This window comes from Azolla caroliniana, unplaced genomic scaffold (genome assembly GCF_043228905.1).
Source record: "Azolla caroliniana isolate FFs.n. ecotype wild unplaced genomic scaffold, voAzoCaro1.0.p SCAF_2, whole genome shotgun sequence".
NCBI classification, from domain to species: domain Eukaryota; kingdom Viridiplantae; phylum Streptophyta; class Polypodiopsida; order Salviniales; family Salviniaceae; genus Azolla; species Azolla caroliniana.
The window spans coordinates 22,796,165-22,822,866 of record NW_028230437.1 but is presented as its reverse complement, the minus strand read 5'-3'; the positions used below and the strand labels follow the sequence as shown (position 1 = coordinate 22,822,866).

The 26,702-nt window shown below is 36.8% G+C and overlaps 1 protein-coding gene across 1 annotated transcript in view; it reads left to right on the top strand.

Moving 5' to 3' along the window:
- LOC147867639 (zinc finger FYVE domain protein) overlaps positions 1-26,702 on the top strand; it is a 50,905-nt gene that overhangs the window by 22,024 nt on the left and 2,179 nt on the right. Inside the window, exons 8-35 of the mRNA XM_087315730.1 lie at positions 3,391-3,824; positions 4,989-5,112; positions 5,252-5,350; positions 5,488-5,559; positions 5,633-5,770; positions 10,917-11,079; positions 11,212-11,588; positions 11,661-12,055; positions 12,567-12,695; positions 12,909-13,295; positions 14,008-14,217; positions 14,298-14,388; positions 20,271-20,348; positions 20,426-20,716; positions 20,808-21,005; positions 21,343-21,774; positions 21,853-22,014; positions 22,102-22,449; positions 22,560-22,642; positions 22,727-22,831; positions 23,918-24,149; positions 24,510-24,875; positions 24,960-25,061; positions 25,138-25,281; positions 26,030-26,118; positions 26,203-26,285; positions 26,364-26,476; positions 26,609-26,691. Of these exons, the coding sequence (XP_087171856.1) occupies positions 3,391-3,824; positions 4,989-5,112; positions 5,252-5,350; positions 5,488-5,559; positions 5,633-5,770; positions 10,917-11,079; positions 11,212-11,588; positions 11,661-12,055; positions 12,567-12,695; positions 12,909-13,295; positions 14,008-14,217; positions 14,298-14,388; positions 20,271-20,348; positions 20,426-20,716; positions 20,808-21,005; positions 21,343-21,774; positions 21,853-22,014; positions 22,102-22,449; positions 22,560-22,642; positions 22,727-22,831; positions 23,918-24,149; positions 24,510-24,875; positions 24,960-25,061; positions 25,138-25,281; positions 26,030-26,118; positions 26,203-26,285; positions 26,364-26,476; positions 26,609-26,691 (5,528 nt within the window). The remainder of the gene's footprint in view (positions 1-3,390; positions 3,825-4,988; positions 5,113-5,251; positions 5,351-5,487; positions 5,560-5,632; positions 5,771-10,916; positions 11,080-11,211; positions 11,589-11,660; positions 12,056-12,566; positions 12,696-12,908; positions 13,296-14,007; positions 14,218-14,297; positions 14,389-20,270; positions 20,349-20,425; positions 20,717-20,807; positions 21,006-21,342; positions 21,775-21,852; positions 22,015-22,101; positions 22,450-22,559; positions 22,643-22,726; positions 22,832-23,917; positions 24,150-24,509; positions 24,876-24,959; positions 25,062-25,137; positions 25,282-26,029; positions 26,119-26,202; positions 26,286-26,363; positions 26,477-26,608; positions 26,692-26,702) is intronic.

Below are 26,702 nucleotides of genomic sequence, written 5' to 3'. Positions count from 1 at the left end.
AATTCTTGCATCTTGAGCAATTCTGCTAAGTTATTTATATATATTACTTTGGTTTGTTGTTCTCCAAGATGAGAAGACATTTTCAGATGTAATTTTGTGCTTGGGCTGAAAACCCATTTGGCCTCTTGAGATACGTTAATATCTCTCTTCCTTTCATTGTTTCATATCAACCTTATGTCAAGAAAAAAAATCACAATCTTTGTTTAACACCATCACCCCACATGTTTTTACACACGGAGGATGGACTCATCATCAGAACTTCTTACATGGACACACATCTATCCCATGCTTTCCATACTGTGAAGGCTGCTGCTAACTTCTTCACATGAGTTAAGAGATTGAGTTAGGTAGATATGCACGAACACCTCTAGAAGAAAGAATTTGTCAATTGTGTTGTTAGGGAGTGGAACTTGAAGATGATTATGTTTGTCATTGTACTGTTTTTTATGAAATAAGAGAGAAATACCATTGCCTCTTTAAGCAAGGGTTTTGGCTCACTATGCAAGGTAATGGAATATGGGAACCAACGGTTGCTAGAACTCAAAAGGCACATGGAGAAGCTATTGAAGGACAACAATATAGCCACATAAGATCATCAACAAAGAACAATCACAACTTCCATTAGCCCCATCGCGCCTACTCATGCTACAAGTCAATCAAGAGCTACACAAATGGGCTCCCAACGAGGATAATGTAAAGGGGTTAGAATGGGTCAGGCACTAGCAATTTATAATGCATGTAGGCCTCGACCGCAGCCTTGTGGACCACGACCTCATCACTCTTGTTATCAACAGATAAAGGCCATTATCTCCTACCATTGCAGGTGCTTCTCTCGCGTCAGGGACATCTCCATTTTGTATCGATCTATATTAGAGATCTTCAAAGACATAAATTACAATATATCTGATTTGAAAATCTTCCATATATAGATGAGAAAAATCTTTTGTCACGTCTAGTCTATTTCTATTTACTTCGCTTAGTTACGTTTATTTTGGTTTATTTTTCTGAAGGACAAGACAACCTTTTAAGATTTTATCACTTGTTGTTCTTGTAGGCGATTTTGACATCTTAAGAGATGGTAAGATATCTTTATTTCTTCTCAACACCCCGTTTTGAAATTAGAAGTTGAGGATCATGTATTCTCAAGATTTTCATCTATTCTTTTTTGGCAAAAAAAAGTATACAAAAGAAACCTGTAGTCTCCAATCCCTCTTGCCCCCATCTGACCAGCTTCCTGCTGGATCTATTAAGCAGATTACTCATCATGCTGAGAAATAGTTTACTAGCTATTATGATTTATGAATATTTTATGTTTACATTGGTGAATACCCATGTAAATCATCTTCCAGGGACGTAATGGTTTCTGAGACTTCCTTGGATTTTTCAATAAAAACCTTCTTATGAAAAATCAAGAAAGAAAGATATATTAATGTTTCTTAAAGACCCTAATGGCATATGAGACTAACAAAGATTACGAATTGCTAAATTGTCAATAAAAGGAAAAAACAAATCGAGAAAACAAAGGAAAATAACTTTCTATGCTAGTTTCCATAAACAAAATGGCTTGAAATGTCGTTATGGATCATGAATAACCAACAATCAGGTTTGGTGCCTGATGATTGGAACCTAATTTGCTGCCCTCTGAAAATATCCATCATGGTCTGATCCAGTACGGAATATTGATGGGATGAAGAGAGTGTGTCCAATGGTGCGTGATCATGTTAGTAGCTTTAATATTTTGAAGATCGCATATTGGATTTGTGGTCCATGTTGGTGTCATTGGCATCCATGACAAAGAGAAACGTTTATAGGTTTATGACTCCTCTAGTCGTGAATACCAACACTAAAATGGTGATGCTTAGGTAAATTTCAGATTTGGTATATACGAGTGACGGCTTAAAAAAACGCCACTGATTATTGAGGGGGCTGCTCCCCACTCTTGTCTATCTTACTTATCTGGTACCAATCCTTATCATGTGAGCAATCACTGTAACCAATGGCCTTTTGATGTTTCTCCAAATTTTCATTGGCATCCATTTTGTGGTCCATTTTGGTGTCATTGGCATCCATGACAAAGAAAGAAAGAAAGAAAGAAAGAAAGATATATTAACGTCTTTTAAGAGGCCAAAATGGCCTATAAGACCAAATAAGAGATTACATCTTAAGTGTTTTCTTGTCTTTGAGAACAAATCAAAATAAAGTAAATATTACACAGTAAATATAAAAGTAAATAAGATGAAAAGAAAAGAGACGAGGGAATCTGGTTTTGGCACATGTGAGATTCTCAAGTTAGGTATATTGTAGCTTTTGTCTTCGAAAGAGAAACGTTTATAGGTTTATCACTCCTCTGAGTTGTGAATACCAACACTAAAATGGTGATGCTTAGGTAAATTTCAGATTTGATATATATGAGTGACGGCTTAAAAAAATGCCACTGATGATTGAGGGGGCTGCTTCCCACTCTTGTCTATCTTACTTATCTGGTACCAATCCTTATCATGTGAGCAATCACTGTAACTAATGGCCTTTTGATGTTTCTCCAAATTTTCAGCATGGTGGAAACCTGGTACTGTTACCCCTGCTCTGCAATCTCTTGTTAATATATCTTTCTTTCTTTCTTTCTGGACAAGAGGATGGGTGGGACCAATGTATTGAATGTAGTTTAGTGCATGGTTCTTAGAATCCATAAGCACGTTGTCCCTCAAGTGTCCCAAAATCGGCATAGATTCTAGAGAGTCTGGCTGTGTAGCGAGTTCATGTAAATGTTGCTCCCTAATACATATGCCTGTGTATTCAATTGGCTGCCCACTAAATTGAAATTGATGATCCAGCCTATTCATCTATGCCTGAATTGTGTTAAATATCATAATTCTAATTCTGGTCTTAACAAGGTGCATCAAAGGTTTTTTGTCTTCACAAAATGCACGAAGAGCATCTAGATGATTTTGTAAGCCTTCTAGGCAGTCCAAGATCAAATAAGATATATCGTCTTTTAAGAGGCCAAAATGGACTATAAGACCAAACAAGAGATTACATCTTAAGTGTTGTCTGGTCTTTGAGAACAAGAAATCAAAATAAAATAAATGTTAATAAGGAAACATAAAAGTAAATAAGATAAAAGAGACTAAAGAATCTTGTTATCCGCACAGATAATTTAGACATATAGAAGTATGGGTATTGTTACTTGAACTAGAAAAAGAATTTTTTTAGAACTTCAATTTGTATTGCAATATTGTAAATATGCGACCATTTTGCACTTTTTGGTAAAATAGATGCTTTGATAACGTGGCATTATACTTCTTTGTGCAGAATTTGTTTTCTTTCTTTTTAACTATTTGGCAGTCTTTATTTGATTGCCTTGGCTGAGTTTTTTTGTACTAATTTGGACAGATTTTTTTAATGAGCATTGTTATTGATCTTCTTCATATTGAGGAGACATCAATTCAATCTCTCCCAAATGCATTGGAGATGAAGCTTAATTCCCTTTTGGAGATGACAACTGAGGCATCATACCCAGAGAATGGGCAGAAAGTAACTCCAGTTCTGTTTGTTCGTCGTTTACTTGAAGTTCTGAGAGAGTGCCTACCCTCACATGGCATTGAGCTTGAAGATCAGAATATGAATTCTGCATTTCCTCGAGGGTTTACAAACCATTCTGCATTTAAAGCTTGGGAACTGAAACTATCTAATATACAACATTTTATTGAAGAATGGGAATGGAGGCTAGCAGTATTGCAACGTCTAACTCCAGTTTCACAGTGCCAATGGCAATGGAAAGAGGCTCTGACAGTTTTACGTGCTGCTCCTTCTACTCTGTTAAATATGTAAGAATTTTTTTATGGAAATTTACTGTGGATTACGATCATACACTTCTCTTCAGTAGTTTCAATGTCTATAGAGATCTATTCTAAGTTTTCTGTAGAGGAGTGATTTCAGTTCTTTTAACCTTGAAGTCTGGGGAGGGAAATCTGAGCTTTTGGTTATAGTCACACTGTTCTTTGATGATATAATGGGAAAGAATGTATGGATTAATGGACAGTTGGTTTAGATCTGTTTTTTGATCAATAGGCATTCTGTAGGCAGCTGATGTGAAAGAAGGTCAGATATTAATTTAGATATTTATTAGAAAAGGACGTAATGGATGGATTTTCTTATGAATATATGCAAATAGAAATGGCAAAGAACATCCAGGCAACTCTGCATGCACCTAGAGTTAGAATATTAGCCAATTATCTCTGCTCTATTGCAAGCAGCTAGAATCTAGCAAATCTTTATCTGCCCTTTGTATCTTTTTTTTGCATCTAAAATGGAAAAATTATTGTGGGTTTAAAGTTATTCCAAAAAATGCATTAATGTCTTTTAAGAAGGCCAAAATGGCATATAGGACAAACAAAAGATTGCATCTAAAATGTTTTTTTCTTTCTTTAAGAACAACAAACCAAATTAAAAATAACTAAGGACAGGGTATATTCTAAAGAATATAGCTATCTGCGTACTTAAGTTTCTGAAGTTAGACTAAAAATCCCGTTTTTGAAAAATCTCCACCATGGGGGTGTTCCAAAATGGAGAAATTCACTGAAGTTATTTTTCCCAGGACATTTGAAGGGAAGATTATTGGAGATCGAAAACATTAGATTAGGAGCTGCAATAAAAATTTGAAATTTGTTATCTTAATTTTAGGAAATAAGAGATTATTGAGTAGACCCAAATTCTAGATTTGTGGTAGCTGCATGAGAAAATTCAATGTAAGACAGGACTGTACTTTCATTAAAAACAACATAGGAAAATTTTAGGGACTGTACTTTCATTAGGAACTGTACTTTCTCTGTATAATGTCTGTTCTCCTAAGGGAAATTTTAGAATGACATTTCAAAGATGTGGAACATGTTTCAAGTGTCATGAGGGTCTTAAATTATGTTCTTGTTGATGCACCCAATTGTTAACTTTTGTTAAGTAGCATAGCTGCGGTTGTATTACTATTTATGCAGGTGCGTCCAAAGGGCTGAATATGACCTTGGTGAGGAAGCCGTTCATCGATTTTCCTTGCCTCCAGAAGATGAAGCTGCATTGCAGCTTGCTGCATGGGTAGATGGAGCAGTAGCAAGAGCATCGGTAAGAATAACTTTTAATGGAGTGAAGATCATTTTGGTGATACACAGCTGCACTTTGGTGTTGATGATCTCATTGCACATTCCTTAGTAATGAAAATGAAAATGGGAAATTAAATTAGATTTATATTTTTCCACAACAGGTGAATGACGTTGTTACACAGGTGGCTGAAGGATCTTCAAGTCCAGAGGAAGCCCTGAAGCTTGCAGGATTGCGAGCTCCACTCACCCCTCTTGCAAATGTATGTTATTTTATCTTTTTATGGTTTATGTGCTAGATACTAAATGTTGTCAATGTTTAGAATCAACTGTACAATTGTGAAAAGTCAATGTTTAGAATCAACTATACAATTGTGAAAAATCAATGTTTTCATTGTAGGCATTACTGTGTATTGATGTTGCTGCTGCTTCAGCAAAAGTGAGCAACATGTCAAAGCAACTTCTCCAGAAGGTTTATATTGCTATTTTGTTTCTGTACTCATAGATTTTCTATAAAGCCTGATGTCTTTCTTATTTGATTTCAGGCAAAAGTATTATTAACTGAGGTTTCTTCTTCGAGTCTTCATCGTCAGGGATTGAATCAGATTGAGCAGATACAGGATGCTTGCCTGGTTTCTGTAAGCAAACGTGTTGTGCAGTGCTTACAGGACTTGTTAGAGAAGGTACATGTGCATATGAATGTTGTACATCATACACTATTGATTTAAGGATAGATAATGCCAAATGAGATTTTCTCACATGAGATGATGAAAGGGTCATTGGTTTAATTTGCATGGTGCTCAATGATCAGCTGAGGTTCTTGGCCATGGCTGTTGCATATACTATGCTTTATATTTCCATCAGAATTAGCCAACACTAGATAATATGCAAGCCTGTTTTTTGTAAGAAATAATGCTTCAATGGTCAGAAGAAGAATAAGTATATTAATGTCTTTGCTTTTACTTATTTGAGAAATGAAATTTAATAAGCCCTAAATAAAATTAATACAAGACAAGCAAGATTGCAATGCCCCATGAGATGCCTCATCTTATTGTATTATTGTGCATGAAGAATCTCGATGACTCAAGCCTCCAATGCTTCACAATGATGTCAATTCTGTTTTAGGAGTGGGTTTCTCATTCTTCTCCTTGTTGTCTTGGGCATCTTCTACCAGAGTGATCCCATTAGATAGTTCCATTGCCTCCCATGTACTCTATTTGAATTAACATGGTGTCTGGGGCCTGTGGTTTATGGGGGAAGTTAATGTCGACAGCTCTACGATGCTCCAATGGGTTGGAGTGCCCTTTCTTTCAATATGGCTGATCTGTGCTTCTAAAATTGTAGAATCTTGAAGGTCTTTGATCACCTAGTGGCATATGATGGTGCAATACTCCAAACCCTCTTGAAGCAAAGTATACTGAGAGACACCTGTGGGATTGTATCAGCCCTTTTCGATTCAACCTGTACATTCTGAAGCGATAGTTACTCTAATGCTGACTGGATGGTACCTTCAATAATTTTCATTTTTGCTTTCTAAAATAGGGGGCTCAAAATTTTAAGATCTAATATCTTGTTCACTCTCATAGGCCATTTTTTATTTTCTCAAAGATGTTAATATATCAATATTAGGAAAAGTGCGGACCTGAGTAGGTTGTGGCTAGCCACATTGGTGAGAATCCCTACTATCAGCCTCTCTCTTTAGCCTTAGAGTACATATTCTACAGATAAAATATGTTAAATACATAGAATATGTGTAAAATACATCAAGTGCTTCGTAAAATTTAAAGTTCTTTCGTTTTACACACATCGGAGGATGGACTCATCATCAGGCCACCTTATATGGACATCTATCCTATGTGCTGCATAGTGTAATAGGGCAACTGCGAACATGTGCTTATGAAGAAAAGGACGATGTGTAAAAAAGTGTGTGAGCACACTTTATTGTAATCCGTGTAGTTGTCGAGTGTTAGTGTGGTCAAAGAATATTAGTTATTCTTATGACAAAATCATACTCAAGTGGATATCTTAGTTAGATTCCACCAACACATTTAATAGGGCAGTCCCTTGAGGACTTGTATATAAAACCCCCTTCGGCCATTTAGTTTAGTTGATGATCTTTAGTTAATTAATATAGCTCGCTTAAGTGCATAAGCTGTCATCCCCCTACTGTGTGTCTTCTTATCTTCTGGTTATTCTCTCTAATCCTTCTCTTGCTTATACACTCACTCTCTCTCACACACACACTATGCTTCTGAATACGCAACTCTACTAGAGTTAGATTCTTTACATGGTATCAGAGTGTGAGGGTTAGAGATCCTTCATTGAGCTCTACCATTGAAACTGTGTGAACAGCTAGAGACGCTGTTTAAAACCTGCTATCGTCACTGTAGTGTTGTACAGCGAGAGCCTCACGTTAACAGGATCATACGAATCAAGCTAAATCAGAAAAATGAATGCACAGATGGGTAGCGCACTTCCAACAGAGAAGTTGGATAGGCACAACTACGCATCTTGGGAATATAAGATGCAGCAATACCTAGTTGGGCAAGGGTATTGGAGTTATATCGAGGGAGCTCAAGAAACAGCCCCCGATATTACAAATCACATGGCAGCAAGGCGCTAGTAGGGTGATGTATTGCTTGGCAACATGTGTGCAAGATCACATGTTAAGCTATATTCATGATGCGAAAGCCCCAACAGAAGCGTGGAAATCCTTCTCTTGCTTATACACTCACTCTCTCTCACACACACACTATGCTTCTGAATACTCAACTCTACTAGAGTTAGATTCTTTACAAATGTGCATATATACAATTCCAAGAACCATGAACTAAATCATGGTGGTTTGATACATTTGTGACAATGATTCTTGTCTATGGAGTAGAAATTTGGCCATAACTAGATAGATTTGGCGAGACCTTTAATCTCAATGATTGCCTATGATATAATCTTGGTGGGAACCATTAGTCTTGATGATAAGCAAAAGAGCATCAGTGACCCATGATATAATCTTGGTAGGGAACCTTTAGTCTCGATGATAACGAGAAGAGCATCAGTGACCCATGATATAATCTTAATGGGGATCGGAACAACCCCTATAGTAACATAGGTATTATTCCAATCATTTATTGGTATCCAACAGATTTGAGAATTCCTAAGCACAGGTGCTCATGTCATCAAAATAGCTTACTGAATGTGGAGGTAATTACATTCATATGCTGAAATGCAATAATTGCTCCAGTCACATGATAGGTGTAAACACACTACCACCATTCCAATATAGCATGGATTATCCACACTTGGACATGACCAAAGTGGAAAAAAATAGAGTGATTTGAACTGACATCATTAATTTGGATAAAACAAGGGTCAGACCCATAACGTCTCTTGGTAGGAAGATGGCCGCTATAAGGCACTATTTATAGACATGTCTCAAGGTGAATTTATCAGAAGACCATAAAGATATGTCTCATGTGTTCCTGCATCGATAGGAGATTGAGGCATACATGCTCACAAATCTAAGGAAGAATAGATCTGCCAATAGTACAATCAGGGGATCTGTATAGCACAACAGGTATCCCCGTTTATTGGGGGGTACACTCCTATACCTACCTACCTATATATATATCTAAATCTGATGTGATCAGGTGAATAGTGCATCTCAATCTTTCAGACAAATGGATATCCATGGTGTAGTATAAATCTATACTCAGTCAGAAAAAAAGATATATTCATGTCTTTTAAGAGGCGAATGGCCTATATGATCGCTATGAGCCTCTACCAGAGTTTCCTCTGGCTTCGCCTTGCTCAGGCATAGTTCACCATCTTTCAGGTTGACCTAATAATAGATTACATCTTAAAATATTGTCTTGTCTTTGAGAACAACAAACCAAAATAATATAACTAAACATAGATAGAAACTTCTGCCTTTGAAAAATCTACCACATGGGGAGACCTTTGAAGTGAGAAAGTAACTTAAGTCCTGGGTGATAATGGAAAGAAGGAAGGAAGGAAGAAAGAAATATTGACGTCTTTTAAGAGGCCAAAATGGCCTATAGTAGTACTCAGTAAATATAAAAGTAAATAAGATTAAAACAGACGAGGGAATCTGGTTTTCGGCACATGTGAGATTCTCAAGGTAGACATATTGTAACTTTTATCTTCGAAAGATCTCTAGCATAGGTCGTTCCAGAATGGAGAGGTCTCCAAAGTGAGGGAAGCACCTGCGATGGCAGGAGATAATGGCCTTTATTTGTCGATAACAAGGGTGCTGCGGTCGTGGTCCATGGGGCCGGGACCTATGTGCACAACCTTGGGTACCTTCGTTTCGGGAGCTCCCAAATACGTTGGATACATGTCACTGATCGGAACAATGCCTTGGTGATTATAGGTGCTGCTCCCATCTCTGCCGGGATTATATCATGGGGCACTAATGCTTTGCTCCTTATCATGCAAGCAATCATTGACACTAGTGGTCTCTCTAAATCTTTCCAATGATTCACCTTTCCAAGTTTCTACTCCATAGAGAAGAGTTGGTGTGACGAGTGTATCAAATAACTGCAACTTAGTTTGTGGCTCTTGGAACTGCAAATGTGCACATTGTCTTTCGACAGCACCAAGGGCTGCAAATCCACGAGAAAGTCGGGCACAAGCAGCCTCCCGTATGGAGAACCTAGGCCCTGTAAATGTTACTTCGATGTATGTGTAGGAGCGTGTGTATTCCACCTTTTCCTTGCCCAAGAATTTTTTTGGTTCTAATCTAGTTACCCATGCTTGAGTGGTGTTGAACACCATCACTTTAGTTTTATCCAAAATGTCTTTTAAGAAGCCAAAATGGCCAATAATACCAATCAAGAGATCGCATCTTAAGTGTTGCCTTGTCTTTGAGAACAACAATTGAAAATAAGATAAATATTATTAAGTAAATATAAAAGTAAATAAGATAGAAAGAGACTAGAGAATCTGTTTTATGGCACATGTGAGATTCTCAAGCTAGATATATTATAACTTTTTTCTTCGAAAGATCTCTAGCATAGGTCTATCCAGAATGAAGAGGTCTCTGAAGTGAGGTAAGCACCTGCGATGGCCGGAGATAATGATCTTTATCTGACGATGACAAGGGTGCTGAGGTCGTGGTCTGTGGGGCCGGGGCCTACATGCACTCTAAATTGCTATTGCCCAATCTATTGGAAGAAAGAAAGAAAGAAAGAAAGAGCCCAATAATGGACCCATCTACCATGTGTGTAAAAAATGTCTTATTGTGGGCAAACTTCCTACCAAGTGATGTTTTGGGCCTGATCCATGTTATCTTGTTGTCCAAGTTAATTATATCAGTTCGGAGCACTCTATTCTTTTCTATGTTGGTCATATTTAGATGGGAACAATACACACTGTATTGGAATGGGGGTTGCACATTTATGCTTATGCCATGTGACTCAAATGACCGTTGCATTTCAGCATGCCAGCAATGCATATCTCCATGTTCAGCAACCTTGAGTAACTTCGTGCAAGGAGCACCCAAAGCTGTTGGATACAGGTTAGTGGTCGGCATAATGCCTTGATGATTATAGGGGCTGCTCCCATCTCTGCATCGATTATATCATGGGGAACCATATCATGTGGCCAATCATTGAGACTAAAGGTCTCTAAATCTTTCCTTTTGTCTCACTAAGACTTAGTTCCCATAAATCTGCCCAACACACATGCTTTTTCCTTTTAATGCATCGGAAAGTTCTCCATATTCTACTTATCTAATAGTGATGCTAGGAGCTCCCCTTTCAGACTTGCTTCTTTTTGCATAATTCGTTTTATTGACTCAGGGAATTTCAGGTGTGTATTGAAAAACAACAGACATTACAGTCAGTGCTGTCTGGAGCAGACATGGCAAACATCAGTACTGAGAACGCCAAGCAAGGACATAGATATCGGGCTTTGAGTATTTTACAACAAACAATAGAAGATGCTCATTGTGGAAAACGTATGTTTTTAAGTGGTAAGAAGTTCTTCAATATTTTTGAATGACGGTTCACAATGCCACATCTGGTGTCACAATAAGTTAATCTTATTCTGATAGATCATGGAAACCTACAATAATGAGCTTTTCTGATTCTGGTGTTGTGCTCAGGTAAACTTCACAATCTTGTAAAGGCCCTCATGGATGAAGATTTGGATGACTCTAACGTGAGGACTTCAGCTCCCTATTCTGAGCGGAAATATACTTCTTCAGCAGAGAATGGATTTTTGCTTGGATGTGGTGTCCGTGGTATATCAAAGCCACCGTCAAGTGGCGTAAGCATGGGAAGTGGAGATCATGTTGGGGAAACAATGTTTTTTCCTCTCAAGGGTACTGGAAAACGTTTTTTGGGACCATTAAGCTCAAAACCCTTTGCTTATCTTTCAGCATTCATCCTGTATATTGCTGCCATTGGGGACATCGTCGATGGAGTCGATACAACCCATGACTTCAATTTTTTTCAATTGGTGTATGAACAATCAAATGATGTAAGTTTTAACAACTCTGTGGGACTATGAGTTCCTTCTTATGAGGTACTAAATTTACCTGTTGACATGCAGCTATTGACCCGTTTAGTCTTTGAGAGGGGAAGTGCCGATGGAGCTGGAAAGGTTGCTGATATAATGGGTGCAGATCTAGTACATGAGGTTATTTCTGCCTGTGTTCCTCCCATCTATCCTCCAAAATCTTTGAGAGGATGGGCACGCATTCCATTGCTTCCCTCTCGACTCCCCCATTCCAGAACTGCAGGTCACAATAGTGAGCAAAGCACAGGCCTTTATCCTCTGAAGTTGGATGTAATAAAACATTTGGCCACATTATCTCCTGTCAGGGCTATATTGGCTTGTGTGTTTGGGACAACTATGTTCCGTAAGAGTACCCCTCCACTAGATGTGGTTGATAACGGTGTTGAAACCCCAAACATGGACTCAGATCTGGATCCCTATGGTAAAATGTAAGAGGACTCCCCCAATTTTTCCTGCCGAAATTTATCTTGTCCATAGCACAGCTCTTTTGAATGTGGTGTCATTGATTTGAGCTGCTTTGTCATGCTAAATTTTGTTCTGTGTATGTACAACTTGATGATAACTTTGTCTATTTACTTCATAGAAAACAAAATTTGGACATTTAAAAATGGTATTGTTTCTCGCAGAAACTGGGATTTTAGAATATATAAAATAACATTATTAAGTGTAGAATCCCTAGAACTTGGGCTTAAGTACTGTATTTTCTCCATACAGTCAATTATATAACATGGTTAAGGCTTGTTGCTAGATTGTGGTTTATAACACCAAGAGTGTTGGTCATAGATAGTAGACGACCTAGCACCAGCATCAGGCTACGACACTTAATAGAAACAGCAATAGTAAGAGACTGGTCAAACTATGCTTATTATCTGTAGGAAGTAGTACTATTTAGATATTTTTTCTCTTATGTGATGTATTTAACTCTTTTTATGCTCTTAGATTTATAGTATATTACTTCAGAAATTCGTGGAAAAATGTTGATGTCACTTATTTCCTAAAGGTGCTGTGCTGCCTTAATGCTGAGAGTTTTTACTACTCTATAGAGATTGTATTTTATCATGGAGTATTGTATGAATGGTCGGATTTAAAAGTTTCAGTTCAAATTTAAGTTAGCGTGGGATATTGTAATGGCTGACTGACAGCTGAGTCTTCCTCGGTACAATCATCATACTGTATCACATGTCCATGCTTGAGTGATCTATTGAAGGAGTATATGAAAAATAGTGGCCAACATATATGTGATAAGGAATTTGTTGTCATCCTGTGTGTGTTTCAAATCAGTACTTTTGCTAACATTCTGACTTTTGGAAACAGGTTTCCAACATTGAATCGATGGATTCAAACACAAGCAAAAATTCAATATTTGTCTGGTGTCCCAATGCTTCGTAGAAGTGGGTTTGTTGATGGGCATAAAAAAGCTGGGTTGTTGAAACGTCCTCGAGAGGATGAAATTGACATTGACTCTGAGGAAGAGGATGTGGCACATACTATCCATGTTCGAAATTCTAATTGTGAGAACCTTGAAATTTTGATAGACTCCCCTATGGCTTATGATGACATTATGATGCGGAAAGTCAGCTCTAAGAAAGATAACTTAGATTTGCGGAATTCAGCATCACTTTTCTTTGAGTGGGAGAATGAAAGTATTTGCGAGGAAGCAGTACAACGGTTGGTATTTATTTGGGATTTGTTGATGTTTTTTTCAGCATGCAACATCTTACAGTTATATGCATCAACTGCAATAATATCTCGCTGTAAATGCATGAAAAGTATGCCTGCATGTAGTGTCTTATCCATCAAAAAATATTGTCATGTCTCTTCCACTTTTCATGTACACCATAATAACATTGTCAATTTATTCACCATATCTAACTCTGTCGTGCTCAATTATTGGAAAAGCATGATAGAAGAAGACATGTAAGTATTTAGCATTTTCATGCCGAATTGCTGTTACTCTTTCCATTTCCAAATTGTTAGATCTCCTCATTTTTCTAATGAGTGGGCTACTATATTCATAATAGAAACAAGGAAAATCACTTGTTCGTTTGAACTGTGGAATTCACTTCAGTCTTTGGAATTGTGAACATTTTTTGTATTTGATGCCTGGAGTACTGGGAGTTATGGCACAAGAACTCTATGCATTCTTGTCAGATTTCTTCCAGTAAGAGCATATTGTGACCTTTTGTGTCTTCTTCGTAAGTATTATTGTGATTTGTTACTTCCTTCAAGACATTATAGGATACGGTGTGTTCCATCATGCATACATTTTGATGGTAGACATGATTATAGTCTATGTGAACTAGTAATGGATTTCATCACCGATTAATTGTGTTTTGAGGCAGTACGTTTAAAACAGGAATAATAACTGTAGATATTGCAGGTGCATAGGTGAAGGCAAACTTTCTGAAGCTTTGGCAATAGCTGACCGGTATCTGCGTGATGGTGCCCCTGATTATTTATTACGTCTCCTTATTGAGCAAGGTGATGATGTTTCAGCTGCTAGTGGGCAGTGGCAGAGCTTTTGGAACAATAGTTGGCAGTATTGTTTACGTCTGAGGAACAAGAAGCTTGCAGCTTCTCTTGCTATAGAGTAGGTTTCCGCAATAAAACTAATTCAAAGTGATTTGTCAATAGGTGCATCAAACTTACTTCTCTTTGTGCAACAAACAGGAATGCCAGAAAATGGGATCTGGATTCAGCTATTGATGTCCTGACAATGTGTAGCTGCCATTTAACTGAGCATGATGAATTGCATGGACAGGTTAGATGAATTCTAGTTCCTTCTTGCTTTTGCTCAGATGATATTTTGCTACCCTCCAATTCTAGTTCCTTCTTCCTAATCTTGAATGATATGATGTGACTTTATCTTTTCCTAAATGATGACCAATTCTTCATAATTCTTTGGTGTGGACAATAATTTAGACATCAATGTCATAGTGTGCTTCAATCTGGTTTATGCTAGCATACCAGAAATCCAGATGGATTCTGATAATCAAGTTTCACTCGATCCAGTGTTGCATCATTTAGGTTTAAATTTTTTCAAGGATAATGCTACGACTGAAATCAGTAAGAATGACCGAATACAATGAACAAAAATAGAAATAACTCATTTCAGGAAAAACAGAAATCCAGATGGATTCTGATAACCAAGTTTCACTTGATCCAGTGTTGTATCTTTTAGGGCTGCCCCAATATAACTCAATTCTGACATGGGCTGCTCCAATACAAAAAGATTTGTGAAGCAATAATAAACCTTCTGTGCCATCTTTGTACCAAGTGGTATTTTGTGGTTGATCCATGTTATCTTGTTTTCCAAGTTAATAATATCAGTTCGGATCACTCTGTTCTTTTCCACTTTGGTCATATTTAGATGGGGACAGTCCAAGCTATTTATACTCATGCCATGTGACTCAAACCATTGCTGCATTTTAGCATACCAACAATGACTGTCTCCATTTTCAGCCAGTTGTCTCGATGACATAAGTGCCAACCTTGGGTACCTTCGTTTAGGGAGCTCCCAAAGACGCTGGATAAATGTTACTGATCGGAACAATGCCTCGGTTATTATAGGTGCTGCTCCCATCTCTGCCCGGATTATATTGTGGGGCACCGATGCTTTGCTCGTTATCATGCGAGCAATCATTGACACTAAAGGTCTCTCTAAATCTTTCCAATGATTTGCCTTGTTAAGACTCGGTCCCCATGTTTCTACTCCGTAGAGAAGAGTTGGTGTGACAAGTGTATCAAATAACCATAGCTTAGTCCGTGGCGCTTGGAACTGCAAATTGTCTCTTGAGAGCACCAAGGGCTGCATATCCACAAGAAAGTCGGGCACAAGCAGGCTCCTGTAAGGAGAACCTAGGTCCTGTAAATGTTACTCCTAGGTATGTGTAGGAGTGTGTGTATTCTACCTTTTCCTCTCCCTAGAAGAATTCTGGTTCTGATCTTGTTACCCATGCTTGAGTGGTGTTAAACACCATCACTTTAGTTTTATCCATGTTGATTGACAAACCTTTGTCCCTACAAAATAGTTCCTCCGGAGAGTCAGAAATCAGCACATAGATTGACACATGCGTGATATTCGTCATATTCTCCATGCGTGATATTCTCAATATTCGAGAATACAAAATGGGCATAAGAATATTTAAAAACCATTCGTTTTGTAAAATAAATATGCAAAAAATTAATTAATTAATTAATTTAAAAATAAATAAATTTAATTCACTAAAAAAAAGAACAATTTTTCATTAATAAATTATAAAAATATGATTAGTATAAACTCTCCTTTCTAGTGTCAAATAAAAAAAGAGGAGAGTTTATGAACCTTTATTTTATTTAAATAATTGATTTTTTATTTTTAAAAAACGAATATTTTTATATTTACTATGAAAACATGATTAATATGAAATCTCAATTTTAATGTCAAGTAAAAATATCCATAAATTTTGGGAAAAGAAAAGGTGAAGAATTAATGAACTTTTATTTTATTTTATTTATTTATTAAAAATAAAACGAAAATTTATTTTATTTTATTTATTTATTTAGTAAAGAATCAAGATCTCCAATGAAAATTTATTACTGTGAAGTCTCTCTCAACTCTCTATTTTATTATCCCCTTTTTATTGTCAAGTCCCTTTTTTTTTCCTAAGAAACTAAAAGGAGGGAGTTCATCTCCTTTTTTTTCCTTTTTTTTTTAAACGAATACTTGACCACACAAATGTATGCGTATTCGTTTGCATTCAAATGGAAAATCCCACGAATGCGAATATGTCAATCTATGCATCAACATATAGTAATATTTGTATAGCTATAGCTGTTGGGCGTGCTTCGGAACCCCCGAATCTCTCTATGTAATGTGATACCTCATCTATATAGAGACCGGAGAGAGTGGAAAGAGAAAATACAGAGATCGCTTATCAAGCATAAGGAGAAGAAGGGCTAACTACCTGTTGGGGCTGGCTAGCCGTTGGGATACAACTTTAATTATTCTCAACACTCCCCCTCAAGATGGGTGAAAGATATCCACTAAGCCCATCTTGTCACACAGTCTAGAAAGACTTACTAACCCATGTCCCATTGTAAGAAGACAATCGGCCACATGATCTTCAGTAGAAACATGACTCAATTTTAATATTCCACTATCAAGCGTCTCCTTGATAAAGAATCTATCGATTTCGATGTGCTTGTAACAATAGGCAACAGGTTGGTTTGAGCCGAACCGAACTGAACCGTGAAACCGCAGCTTAACGGTTTAACGGTTTGGTTCAGGTTCAAGTTTTTTTAAACCATTCGGTTTGGGTGGTGAACGATTCAGTTTAAATGGTTTGATGGTTTTTTTAATATTTTTTTATTTTTGAAAATGAAAAATGAAAATTTAAAATAATGGAAAATTTTGAATTTTGATCTAAGATCTAAACCAAAACCAAACCACAAAACCACGGTTTTTTAATAGTTTAATGGTTTCGGTTCAAATGGTTTCGTGGTTTGGTTCAAGTTTCAAAATTTTTAAATGGTTCGGTTTTGACACTCTCAAACTGAACCGACCCGTTGCCGATTGTTATGTGCCTGTTGCCGATTGTTATGAGCTTGGTCCTATCATGCTGCACCGGATTGTTGGCAATGTTGACTGCTGACTTATTGTCACACCACAGCCTCATCTGGCTTCATTAGATGATAATACAACCCATTCTATCTCGACTACTTCATTAGTAGCAATATAACTAAGGTAAACCCTCTCAAGTGGGGTAATACTAGATGACATATATCTACCACGAGGTCAAGGGCTTGAGTCATGTCTGAACTACGAGAGGTCAAGCCAACGTCATTGGGATGGATGAAAAGAATGTCAATGGATGGTCATGGATATCAACGTCTCTCTCTCTCTCTCTCCTCTATAAGATTGTTATGAATCTTCTTTGTTGACGAGCTTGCGTGTTTGTGTTGTTCTTCAACAATTACTTCTATCTTTGTGACTTCTAGCAAGAAAAGTCCCAAGCTTCCTTGGTTGTCATATTCCAATACCATGTAGTGAGCCAAAGACTCACTTAAAGGTAATGGTATCTCTCTCTTATTTCATAAAAAACTTTCTGGTGACTAACATGGTATTCTTTAGATTCCACTCCTTGATGACATAATTGGAAAATTATTTCTTCTAGAGGTATTTATGCATATCTACCTACCTCAACCTCTAACTGATGTGAAGAAGTTCACAACTGCTCTATCATAGTGTGCAACGAATAGGATATATTTATGTCTATATAAGATGGCCTGATGATGAATCCTTTCTCCAAGGTGTGTAAGAACTATGTAATGTCTTGTTTAAATAGACATGTTTAGCAAGTTGTTTTGATGACATAAGTGTCAACTAATTAGAATAATGCCTCGATGATAATTGGTGATGGTCCCATCTTTGCCTAGATTATATCAAGTTGGGATCTCCTTCTTATCTCATACCGATAATGAATCTCTCCATGTTTAGCAAGTTGTTTTGATGACATAAGTGCCAACTAATTAGAATGATGCCCTGATGATCATCGGCGCTGGTCGTGACAAAGGAAGATGTGGTCATGATTGTGAAAGAAACATAAAAATCATGATGCATGCAAATCTTGCAATGAATTGTAAGGCTATAGATGTACTAGATGCAAAAGAGCAATATGACATTGAAAAAGAAGTGAATAATATTGTTATTAGAGATTTTACTATATATGCAACACATAAGGTTGGTAAAAAAAAAAGATTAGTGGGAATATCTTGGTTAGCTATTGTTTGTGCAATCCTATTTGAGCATTAAAATACTATCATTTCAAATAGTTTTAGTGTATCTAAAGTGTACAAGTTTCTATGTAACAGAGGAATAAACTCCAAAAGAGCAAGAATGTAGCAAGAAAGCATATGCACCTAAAGGAATTCAAAATGCATAGCAAGTGATGACCCATGGAACTACACATTTATTGGAAATCATTTATTGGAACTATAGAGGATATCCATTGGATAAGGGGTTAGTACTAAGTGATGTAGCTTAAGGTATCGATGTTATATATTTTGTACATATGAAGCAAAACACATACGCAAGATTGATGGTTACCTTATAAAATCGATATGGCCTCTCTCCAAAGGGATTATTGGAGGTGCAAGGATAGCATGTATTTACCATGAGACCTCAAAGAATAACATAAAAGTATGTAAACAAATGATTATTATGATACTTATGGATAGAGGATAATTCAGGGAAAGAGAAGCCCTATATAGCCACATGTGACATTCTTTATAAAGAGTAAAACTACTATGCTAATATGATGATCCTTTTATAGACCTATTTCAAGATATACTTTTTTTCAGAAGCTTAGTTAAGTGTTGATTATGGGAGATTTTACTCCTAGAATTGGAAAATTCTGAAATATGGAGACATCTTAAGAAAATGTAATGGATCTTTGTCTATTATGTTGGATTTGGAGGGATTCTTATACATATGCTTGACTGCACAAACTTGATTGTCTCACATGTTTTACCTTTAACAAATGTACTCAAATGTTTACTGTCCTGTCCTTCCGTGGCGGAAGTGTGGTAGATTGTGCATTAATGAAGGCATCTGGTCTATCCATGGTGAATGCTTCTTAAATTGGTCATCTATCCCCTAACTCAAATTATCAGCCCGTGTACTTGGACCTTACACTCTGACATTCTATCAACAAATGCAGTGGAATGATAAAAGAGTGGAAAAAAGTAAGATATATGCAAAAGAATTTGAGAACCATTTGTAAAAGCTCTCACTAGGTAATGATATGAAATAAAATGTGCAACATTTGAAATATGTCATCCTTAAGTTAAGATATCAATACTTTTCAAATGTGTCTTGGTAGAAAAAAAATCTAGTTTCTTGTGTAATTCTTGGTTTGATGAGGAATGCAAGATAAGTTTCAAACTATTCAAGTTTTCAAAAGGAAAAAGCAAACTGGTCATGACATGGCACCAATATAGAAAGGTATAGAGGAGAAGGAAAAAATACTTTCAAATGCAAGAAAGGAAAAAGAAAATCTTGTATAAGCTCTTGTGAAAATTAGCATGGAGACAACTCAACAGTAAGAAGGAAGATATCAAAGGTGAATTTACAAATGAAGAGATGGTAGAGTATGTACAAAGGCTATGTATGCTATGGTTGAGAACATTAAAACATCTTGTATTACATGTCAAGAGGGGACCAAAAATGATGGCTAATGCCAAAAATTTATCTCTCTCTATACAAGTGAGGGTTTAGGGTTTAGGGTTTAGACCTTATACGTGTCATTGGATTATGATTATTATAAATCAAGCTATTAAACAATGTTCTTGGTATGGGGGTAGACGATGGCATACTGACTCCCATCTATATCCATGTACATTGTGGTCTGTATGCAGAGCAATATCTAAAGTTATCAAGATACACTACATCTTTCCTTACAGGAACGTTGCAATTATGTATAGTCATCATTAAAGTCTCATACGTCATACACTGCCATGCAGATGTCTTTTCTGTATGATTGATCTTGTTTCTACCATGTGTGGCATGTTTTATTTGCAAGTGCTACGTCAGCTAAATATATTTTGTTGCCCTTAGTGCCCTTCTCTTGAATAAGGAAAATTTTGTTCCTGTTGTTTGTCCAGGTTCTTGAGTTGAAGAAATCATTGCAATTGTATGGTCGAATCCTTCGTTCTGATGTAAAGTTCACAAACTGGCAAGAGGTAGACACTTCTACATAGTGTCTTTCAAAATTTTTCTTTCTATTATTTTCCTTAAGGTTGTTATGACTGAATGAAAGGTGGAAAGACTTTGCCAACGAGACCCCGAAGATTTAGCTCGTCGACTTGCAGCTAAAGGATCAGTATCCGCAGCATTAGAAGTGGCAGAAAGCTACCACCTGAGAGAAGAATATTGCAGAGAACTACAAGGGCAGAAATTAGTGGAATTGTTGATCTCAGATCCAATCAATGGTGGTGGTCCCGCAGAGGCTCTGAGATTCCTTATGACTCTACATACTCCGGAAGATGCCTTGCCTGTTGCCATGGATGCCATGAAGCAGTTGCCTTCTCTGCAATCAAAACAACTCTTGGTATAATAGAGTTTTATGATGTGCCAGTTGCAATTGTAAACATAATTTTTGGTGATAAGTATTAACCACTCACACTATATTATTTTTGTAGGTGCACTTCTTTCTAAAGAAACAGATTGGTGTTTTGTCCAATCTTGAACTTTCTAAGCTGCATAAGCTGTCAATGGGCTTGGGTATCTTAGGATCCTTACCTTTACCTTGGCAACAACGTTGTTCAGCACTGCATGAACATCCACATCTTATTCTGGAAACTTTACTGATGTGGAAAGAATTACATGTTGCTTCACAGGTACTTTTCTTTGACAACTTGTTGCATATAGAAGTTTCTCTGCTGTTATTTCACTTTTTAATGATAATGTTATTATTGTTATTGATGCCACAAAATAATTAAATAGATCATAAGTCAAGATATCGTCTTATTATAATTGGGTGGGAATTTATTAAAGGGCATGAATGGAACTTGGAGTTCTGATGTTATTCCTTGATTTGGTAAATTCTATAGTATAAGCAAGCAATGAAGAGTTTAATTCAATGTGATATGAAATACCATTTAGGTTAATTCTGGCTATGATGATAATTTGCATGCAAGAACCTTTGTACAATGCGTTGTTTTTGAAAATGTGCAGCTACTTCAGTCCTTTCCTTCACTTAGAGATGACAATCTTATCCTTACCTATGCTACTAAGGCAATTAGTATTGGTTCGTACAAGAAATATGAGCATAAGGTGTCCAATTCTAATGTGGGTATTAAAAGCTCCAATCGGCAAAATATGGGTGGAAGGATGAAGAATGGTAATAGTCTACAAAATATACAAAGGGACAGCAGACAGATTCACAAAAACACACAGAAGGAATATAGCAAGAAGCGAACATCTGAACGGGAATTAATTACCAGTGGTAATGATGATAGATCAGATGTTTCAGTAAAAGATACCTTAGAACGGCTTGGCCCTTTCACTATAACAGAAGGTGTAATATTGACTGGTGATTGTGCAAAAGATGATTTATTACGCAATTCTCACCGTTATGAGGGTGCTCCATGTTTTCCATTGTTCAAGGTGATCACTCAGCAAAATACTTGTTTGATGTCTTCTGTTAGTATCGAATGTTGCTAAATATATGGTTCTTTTTTATAGGCGCTTATTGATTTATGCTCTTCAGAAGAGGTATCCGTCAATATTTCTGTGAGAATATGTGTGGATCAAATGAAAAAGATTCTTAGCACTCACCAGCTTCACAAAGATACACCATCCGAAATTATTGAACGTGCATTCTATGCCACAGAGGCATTTGTACAGGTTTGATAAGAGATGATATTTAAACTTGTTTTCTGCTTATTATGTATGGAAGGGAGTTTATCATTGCCAAGGTGTTTAACGTTGCAGGCATTGCTACATGCAAAGGTGATGATCAGAAAACTTTTGGGTAATCAGGAAGTGACAACTAACATAGAAGGAAGTAAAGAGAGCAACCCTCTGGTATCAGCTGAAATTGAAGGAATGAAATGGAGCAGTGTGGGAATTGGTTCAGGAATTTCAGACAATATCTCTGAGCTTCTTTTTCAAGTTGTCGAATGGCTGAGTCGAGCTGAAGTGATGCAGAGTTTACTGAGCTCAAATGTGACGGCTTCTCTTGACGATGTTCTGGACAAAGATAGTGCAGAGAAACTTCGTGATAGATTGATCAATGATGAAAGATACAATATGGCTGTATATTGTTGTACAAAATGCAAGGTTGGGATTATTTCTGTCTGTTTGAACTGGCGACAATTTTAAAGTTGTATCATAGTTTTAATGATTCCCATCGTAGAACTGTATGGTAATGGTCTATTGGATTTTCTCAGATAGATGCATTTCCAGTTTGGAGATCTTGGGCCCTTGCACTTGTTCAGATGGAACATTATGCTCAGGCTAGGGTTAAATTAAAGTGAGTCATCGGGTTTCTTCCATTGATGTGTATATATGTTCTGTACTGAGTGTTAATGGGTCTGGGTTATTCTGGTACTTTCAGGCAGGCTTTGAAACTGTTAAAGAGTGATCCTGCACAGCTTGTAAGGGAGATTGTCGCAGCCATGGAAGCATGCCCACCAGTGGATATTGCATCAGCACGGTCTTTGTGAGTACCCAGCAACTTCAGTGGATATTGCATGTGCATAGCAGCCCGCTGTTTTATAATTACCTCCCTGATGTAGCCACAGTATGGGGTGAAAGACATTTCGTGTTCAGTTTGGTTTGAAGGCCTGATCTGATCTGTATCCATAAGCTGTGCATGATCTAGAATGTAAAACGTGCATAAATGTTAAGATGTTCAGTTTTTACTTCAGGATTTGTCATTATGAATATATGTTCTTTGCATAGATGCCACAGTGCATATGGGCAGGCAGCTCTAGGTTTCACCTGTATTTCAATGTGTTATAATACATCAGTGCTTTGAACTCAGCTAGATTCAAATTCAGTTTGGACTCTTGTTCAATGGAACATGGATTAAAATTGACAGTTTAACTACCATATCTAAGATGCATGCTGACTGTTCTATTACATTCTTTATTTTGATGCATGGATATGCATTTCTCATAATTCATCTTCTATTGTTCAAAAAGTCTCCTGATTATATAAAGATTGTGTGGTTGTGTAGAATTTTAACCTTAGTTAAAACACTTTAAATAATTTAATTCATTTTAATTTTCCTGTCATGTCCTGATTGCATTAAAATCCGCTTCATTCTCTAGTCTGTCTTCCTATTCTCTGCAGACTTCCACTCGTGGGTTTTATTTCTTTGAATTATGACCCATGTTTGAGAATGTGTTGAAACTGTGAGTCTTTTGGGGATAATAGATTATTATGGATTAAGACTAATCAAATAGCTAATATTAATCAAAATATGAATGGCAATAACAGTATGGCTGAAGTCAAGGGTTTTTTTATTATTAACTCACTGCCTTTAAATAGGTATGATGAATCCAAGCTATTAGATGTTCACACATATGACTGACTCCTTTGTAAGCCAGTCTTGAATGTAATTTACTCTTGTTATGGCTTTGGTAGTGCATTCACAGATCCTTATCACTCGTAATATGTCAGGAGTCTTATGATTGTAACTTAACTATGAATCTTGTAGGCTGTACCAAAGCAAAATTATATACGAACCATGGGTACTAGTGAGAGAGGTTAATTCATTATCTTTTTGTATTTTCTCTTATAGATATGACCATATGGCAAAAAACGCATCTACGATGCAAGATGATTCTCTCTCTACCGATGCATACTTGAATGTTCTGTATATGCCATCGTTCATAAAATCAGAGCGATCAAGGTCAACTTCAGACGACCCTTTAGATAACTTTGCAACCATTTCTGCACAAGGTGGAGAAGAGGGTGTTAGGAGTAATTTGGATCGTTACCGCTATGAAGAGTGCATCTTTTATTTGCAGGAGGTGTTCTTTCTCTCTCTCTCTCTATTTATTTGATTGACCAGAGATTCTATAAGATTCTTGTGGAACAACTTTTGGTCTCATTGGTCACATGGGCTTTTGAGGATTACTAGATTAATTTGTTGTTGAATGCATGCTGGCTTTGTGATTGTTTTCAAATATGCTTTTCTGATTTGTCTTCTTTTGCCATTTTTTCTGGGTTGCTGGTTGGCCGTAATGACTGGCAGTAATTTATAATGTTCATGTTGGTTACATTGGGCTTTCATTTCTCTCAAGATTACAAGATTACTTTAAAATTTTCACAAGGATGATAAATTATGTCTGCTGTGACCTAAAATTTGCCTTGTTTCCTTACATCTGCAGTATGCACGCCAAGATCTGCTACCATTCATGTTCAAGCATTGTCATTATGCAGATGCATGTCTACTATTTTTCCCTCCCAAATCTAGACCTTCTCTATCAGTACCATCCAATACACCAGTGCAATTATCATCAACAGCCTCACAAAGATCAGATCCTTTGGCAACTGATTATGGATCCATTGAAGATTTGTGTGAGTTCTGTATAGCATATGGAGCAATGCCAGTTCTTGAGCGTGTTATTGCTACACGGGAGCTTAGTTCTGCTTCTCTAGACCCTCTGATATCTCAGCATACTGCTGCATCCCTTACTAGAATTTGTACCTATTGTGAAAATCATAAGCATTTCAATCATCTCTATCGTTTCCAGGTAAATTTTTACATATCCTGGGGTATGCTTGTATTGTACCTATCTATGTTATGTTCAAAAGTAAATAACTTAGGAACTTCACAGGTTTTGAAGAAGGATCATGTTGCCGCTGCTCTTTGCTGTATTCAATTATTTATCAATGCTTCCAACCAAGATCAAGCATTGCGTCATTTGGAACGGGCTAAGGTTGCTCTATTTACATGCTGTGTATCTAAATTGCAGTCAAGTTTGTGGATCTAATTTTTTGGGAAAATTTCATCAGACTCATTTTGATGAAGGATACAATGCTCGTCTACAAGGAGGTGAAGTCTCAAAAAGCAGCAGTAAAGCTCTACGTGGCAAGAGTCCATCAGACAGATTTACTGAAGAAGATTTAACAAAGTTCTCTGTAAGAGTATCAACACAGGTACAATTCAAAACACTATAGCTCTAATCAAAGGGTTGCTATGAGGCAGCTATTTCAAGGAAGTTACAACTTTGAGTAAAATTTCGGATATTTCTAACATCTAGGAATATCTGCAAGTGGCTGTCTCATGGGTTGTAGAGTAAAAAATCTTCTATAGCATGCTTATGGATTATATTTTAAATTCCATGTATCTCTGTGCTTAAGCATTATATTGGATCAATCACACTGTATGCATCCAGTGAAAACAGCAAAAGCCAAATAGACGAGTGATCTTTAGGATGATTACTGAAGGGCATTCATACGAATTCTTTACTGGACAGAGTCCAAATATAAATTAGTTAAGGCTGGAGATTTGGCAAATTCATAATATACAATTATGAATATGATCATAACATGGTTATTTGACATTTGAATTAATTACACCACAAGCAACGTGATGGAAAGATATAGATGTTGCAGTAAAGAGAAATCTGTGGATAGGAGATGGACTACAGAAGGTTGTATATAGCAAAGTGGCTGACATGTCTGGGACTAGCCCAGACACTTTAATAGACAGCTAAACAGCAAACAATCACAGGCTGCTACAAAATTGGGCCGAACAATTTTTCTTTCAGCGGCTTGAGGGTGGACAAAACACTAGCGTAGTTGTTGCATGTCTTTTAGCTAGCCAAATTAGAGTCGTTTAAATTATGTTATGTAGATGCTCCCTATCATTAAACTAAGCCAATGTAATTCTGTTATGCCACAGATGCAAGTTGTGAATTGTTTCAATGATACAGAGGGACCTCCGTGGAAGCATTCATTATTCGGAAACCCTAATGATGCTGATACAATCAAGTATAGTGAATAGCTTATTTCACTCACTCTCATTTTTGTAGAAATAAAATTGCACTTTGAGAAGTCAAACTTTAATATATGCAGACGAAGATCAGATGTGGTTGAGGCTCTTGCAGAAAGGAACTTTGACTTGGCTTTCCGTATTATTACTGACTTTCAGCTTCCTCGTATGTTCCAAATTTGCTTTAATGTTGCATATTGATGTCGCTATTTCTCTATATGATTGATATTTTATATATTTTCAGCTGTCCCAATATATGCTGCTGTAGCCGCTAATCTTGCAGAGAGAAAGAAAGTCAACCAACTCACAGAACTTTTTAAGAACATCAAACCTTTTATAGCTGATGACCTAGATGAGGTCTGTATCTATGATATCATCCCTACATTTTGATGCTGTGATATAAGTATTTTATCTGCCACATGGGTTTTAAACAATATTGATGTATCTGTTGTTTTCTGATAATAAATTCATTTACTGATGCATTCACAGGTTATTGGGGCTGCAATTATGGTGTTTGCTAAGCAAAAAGAGCGACCAGATCGTCTTATAGAGATGCTTTCAAACAGTCACAGGTAATTATAGG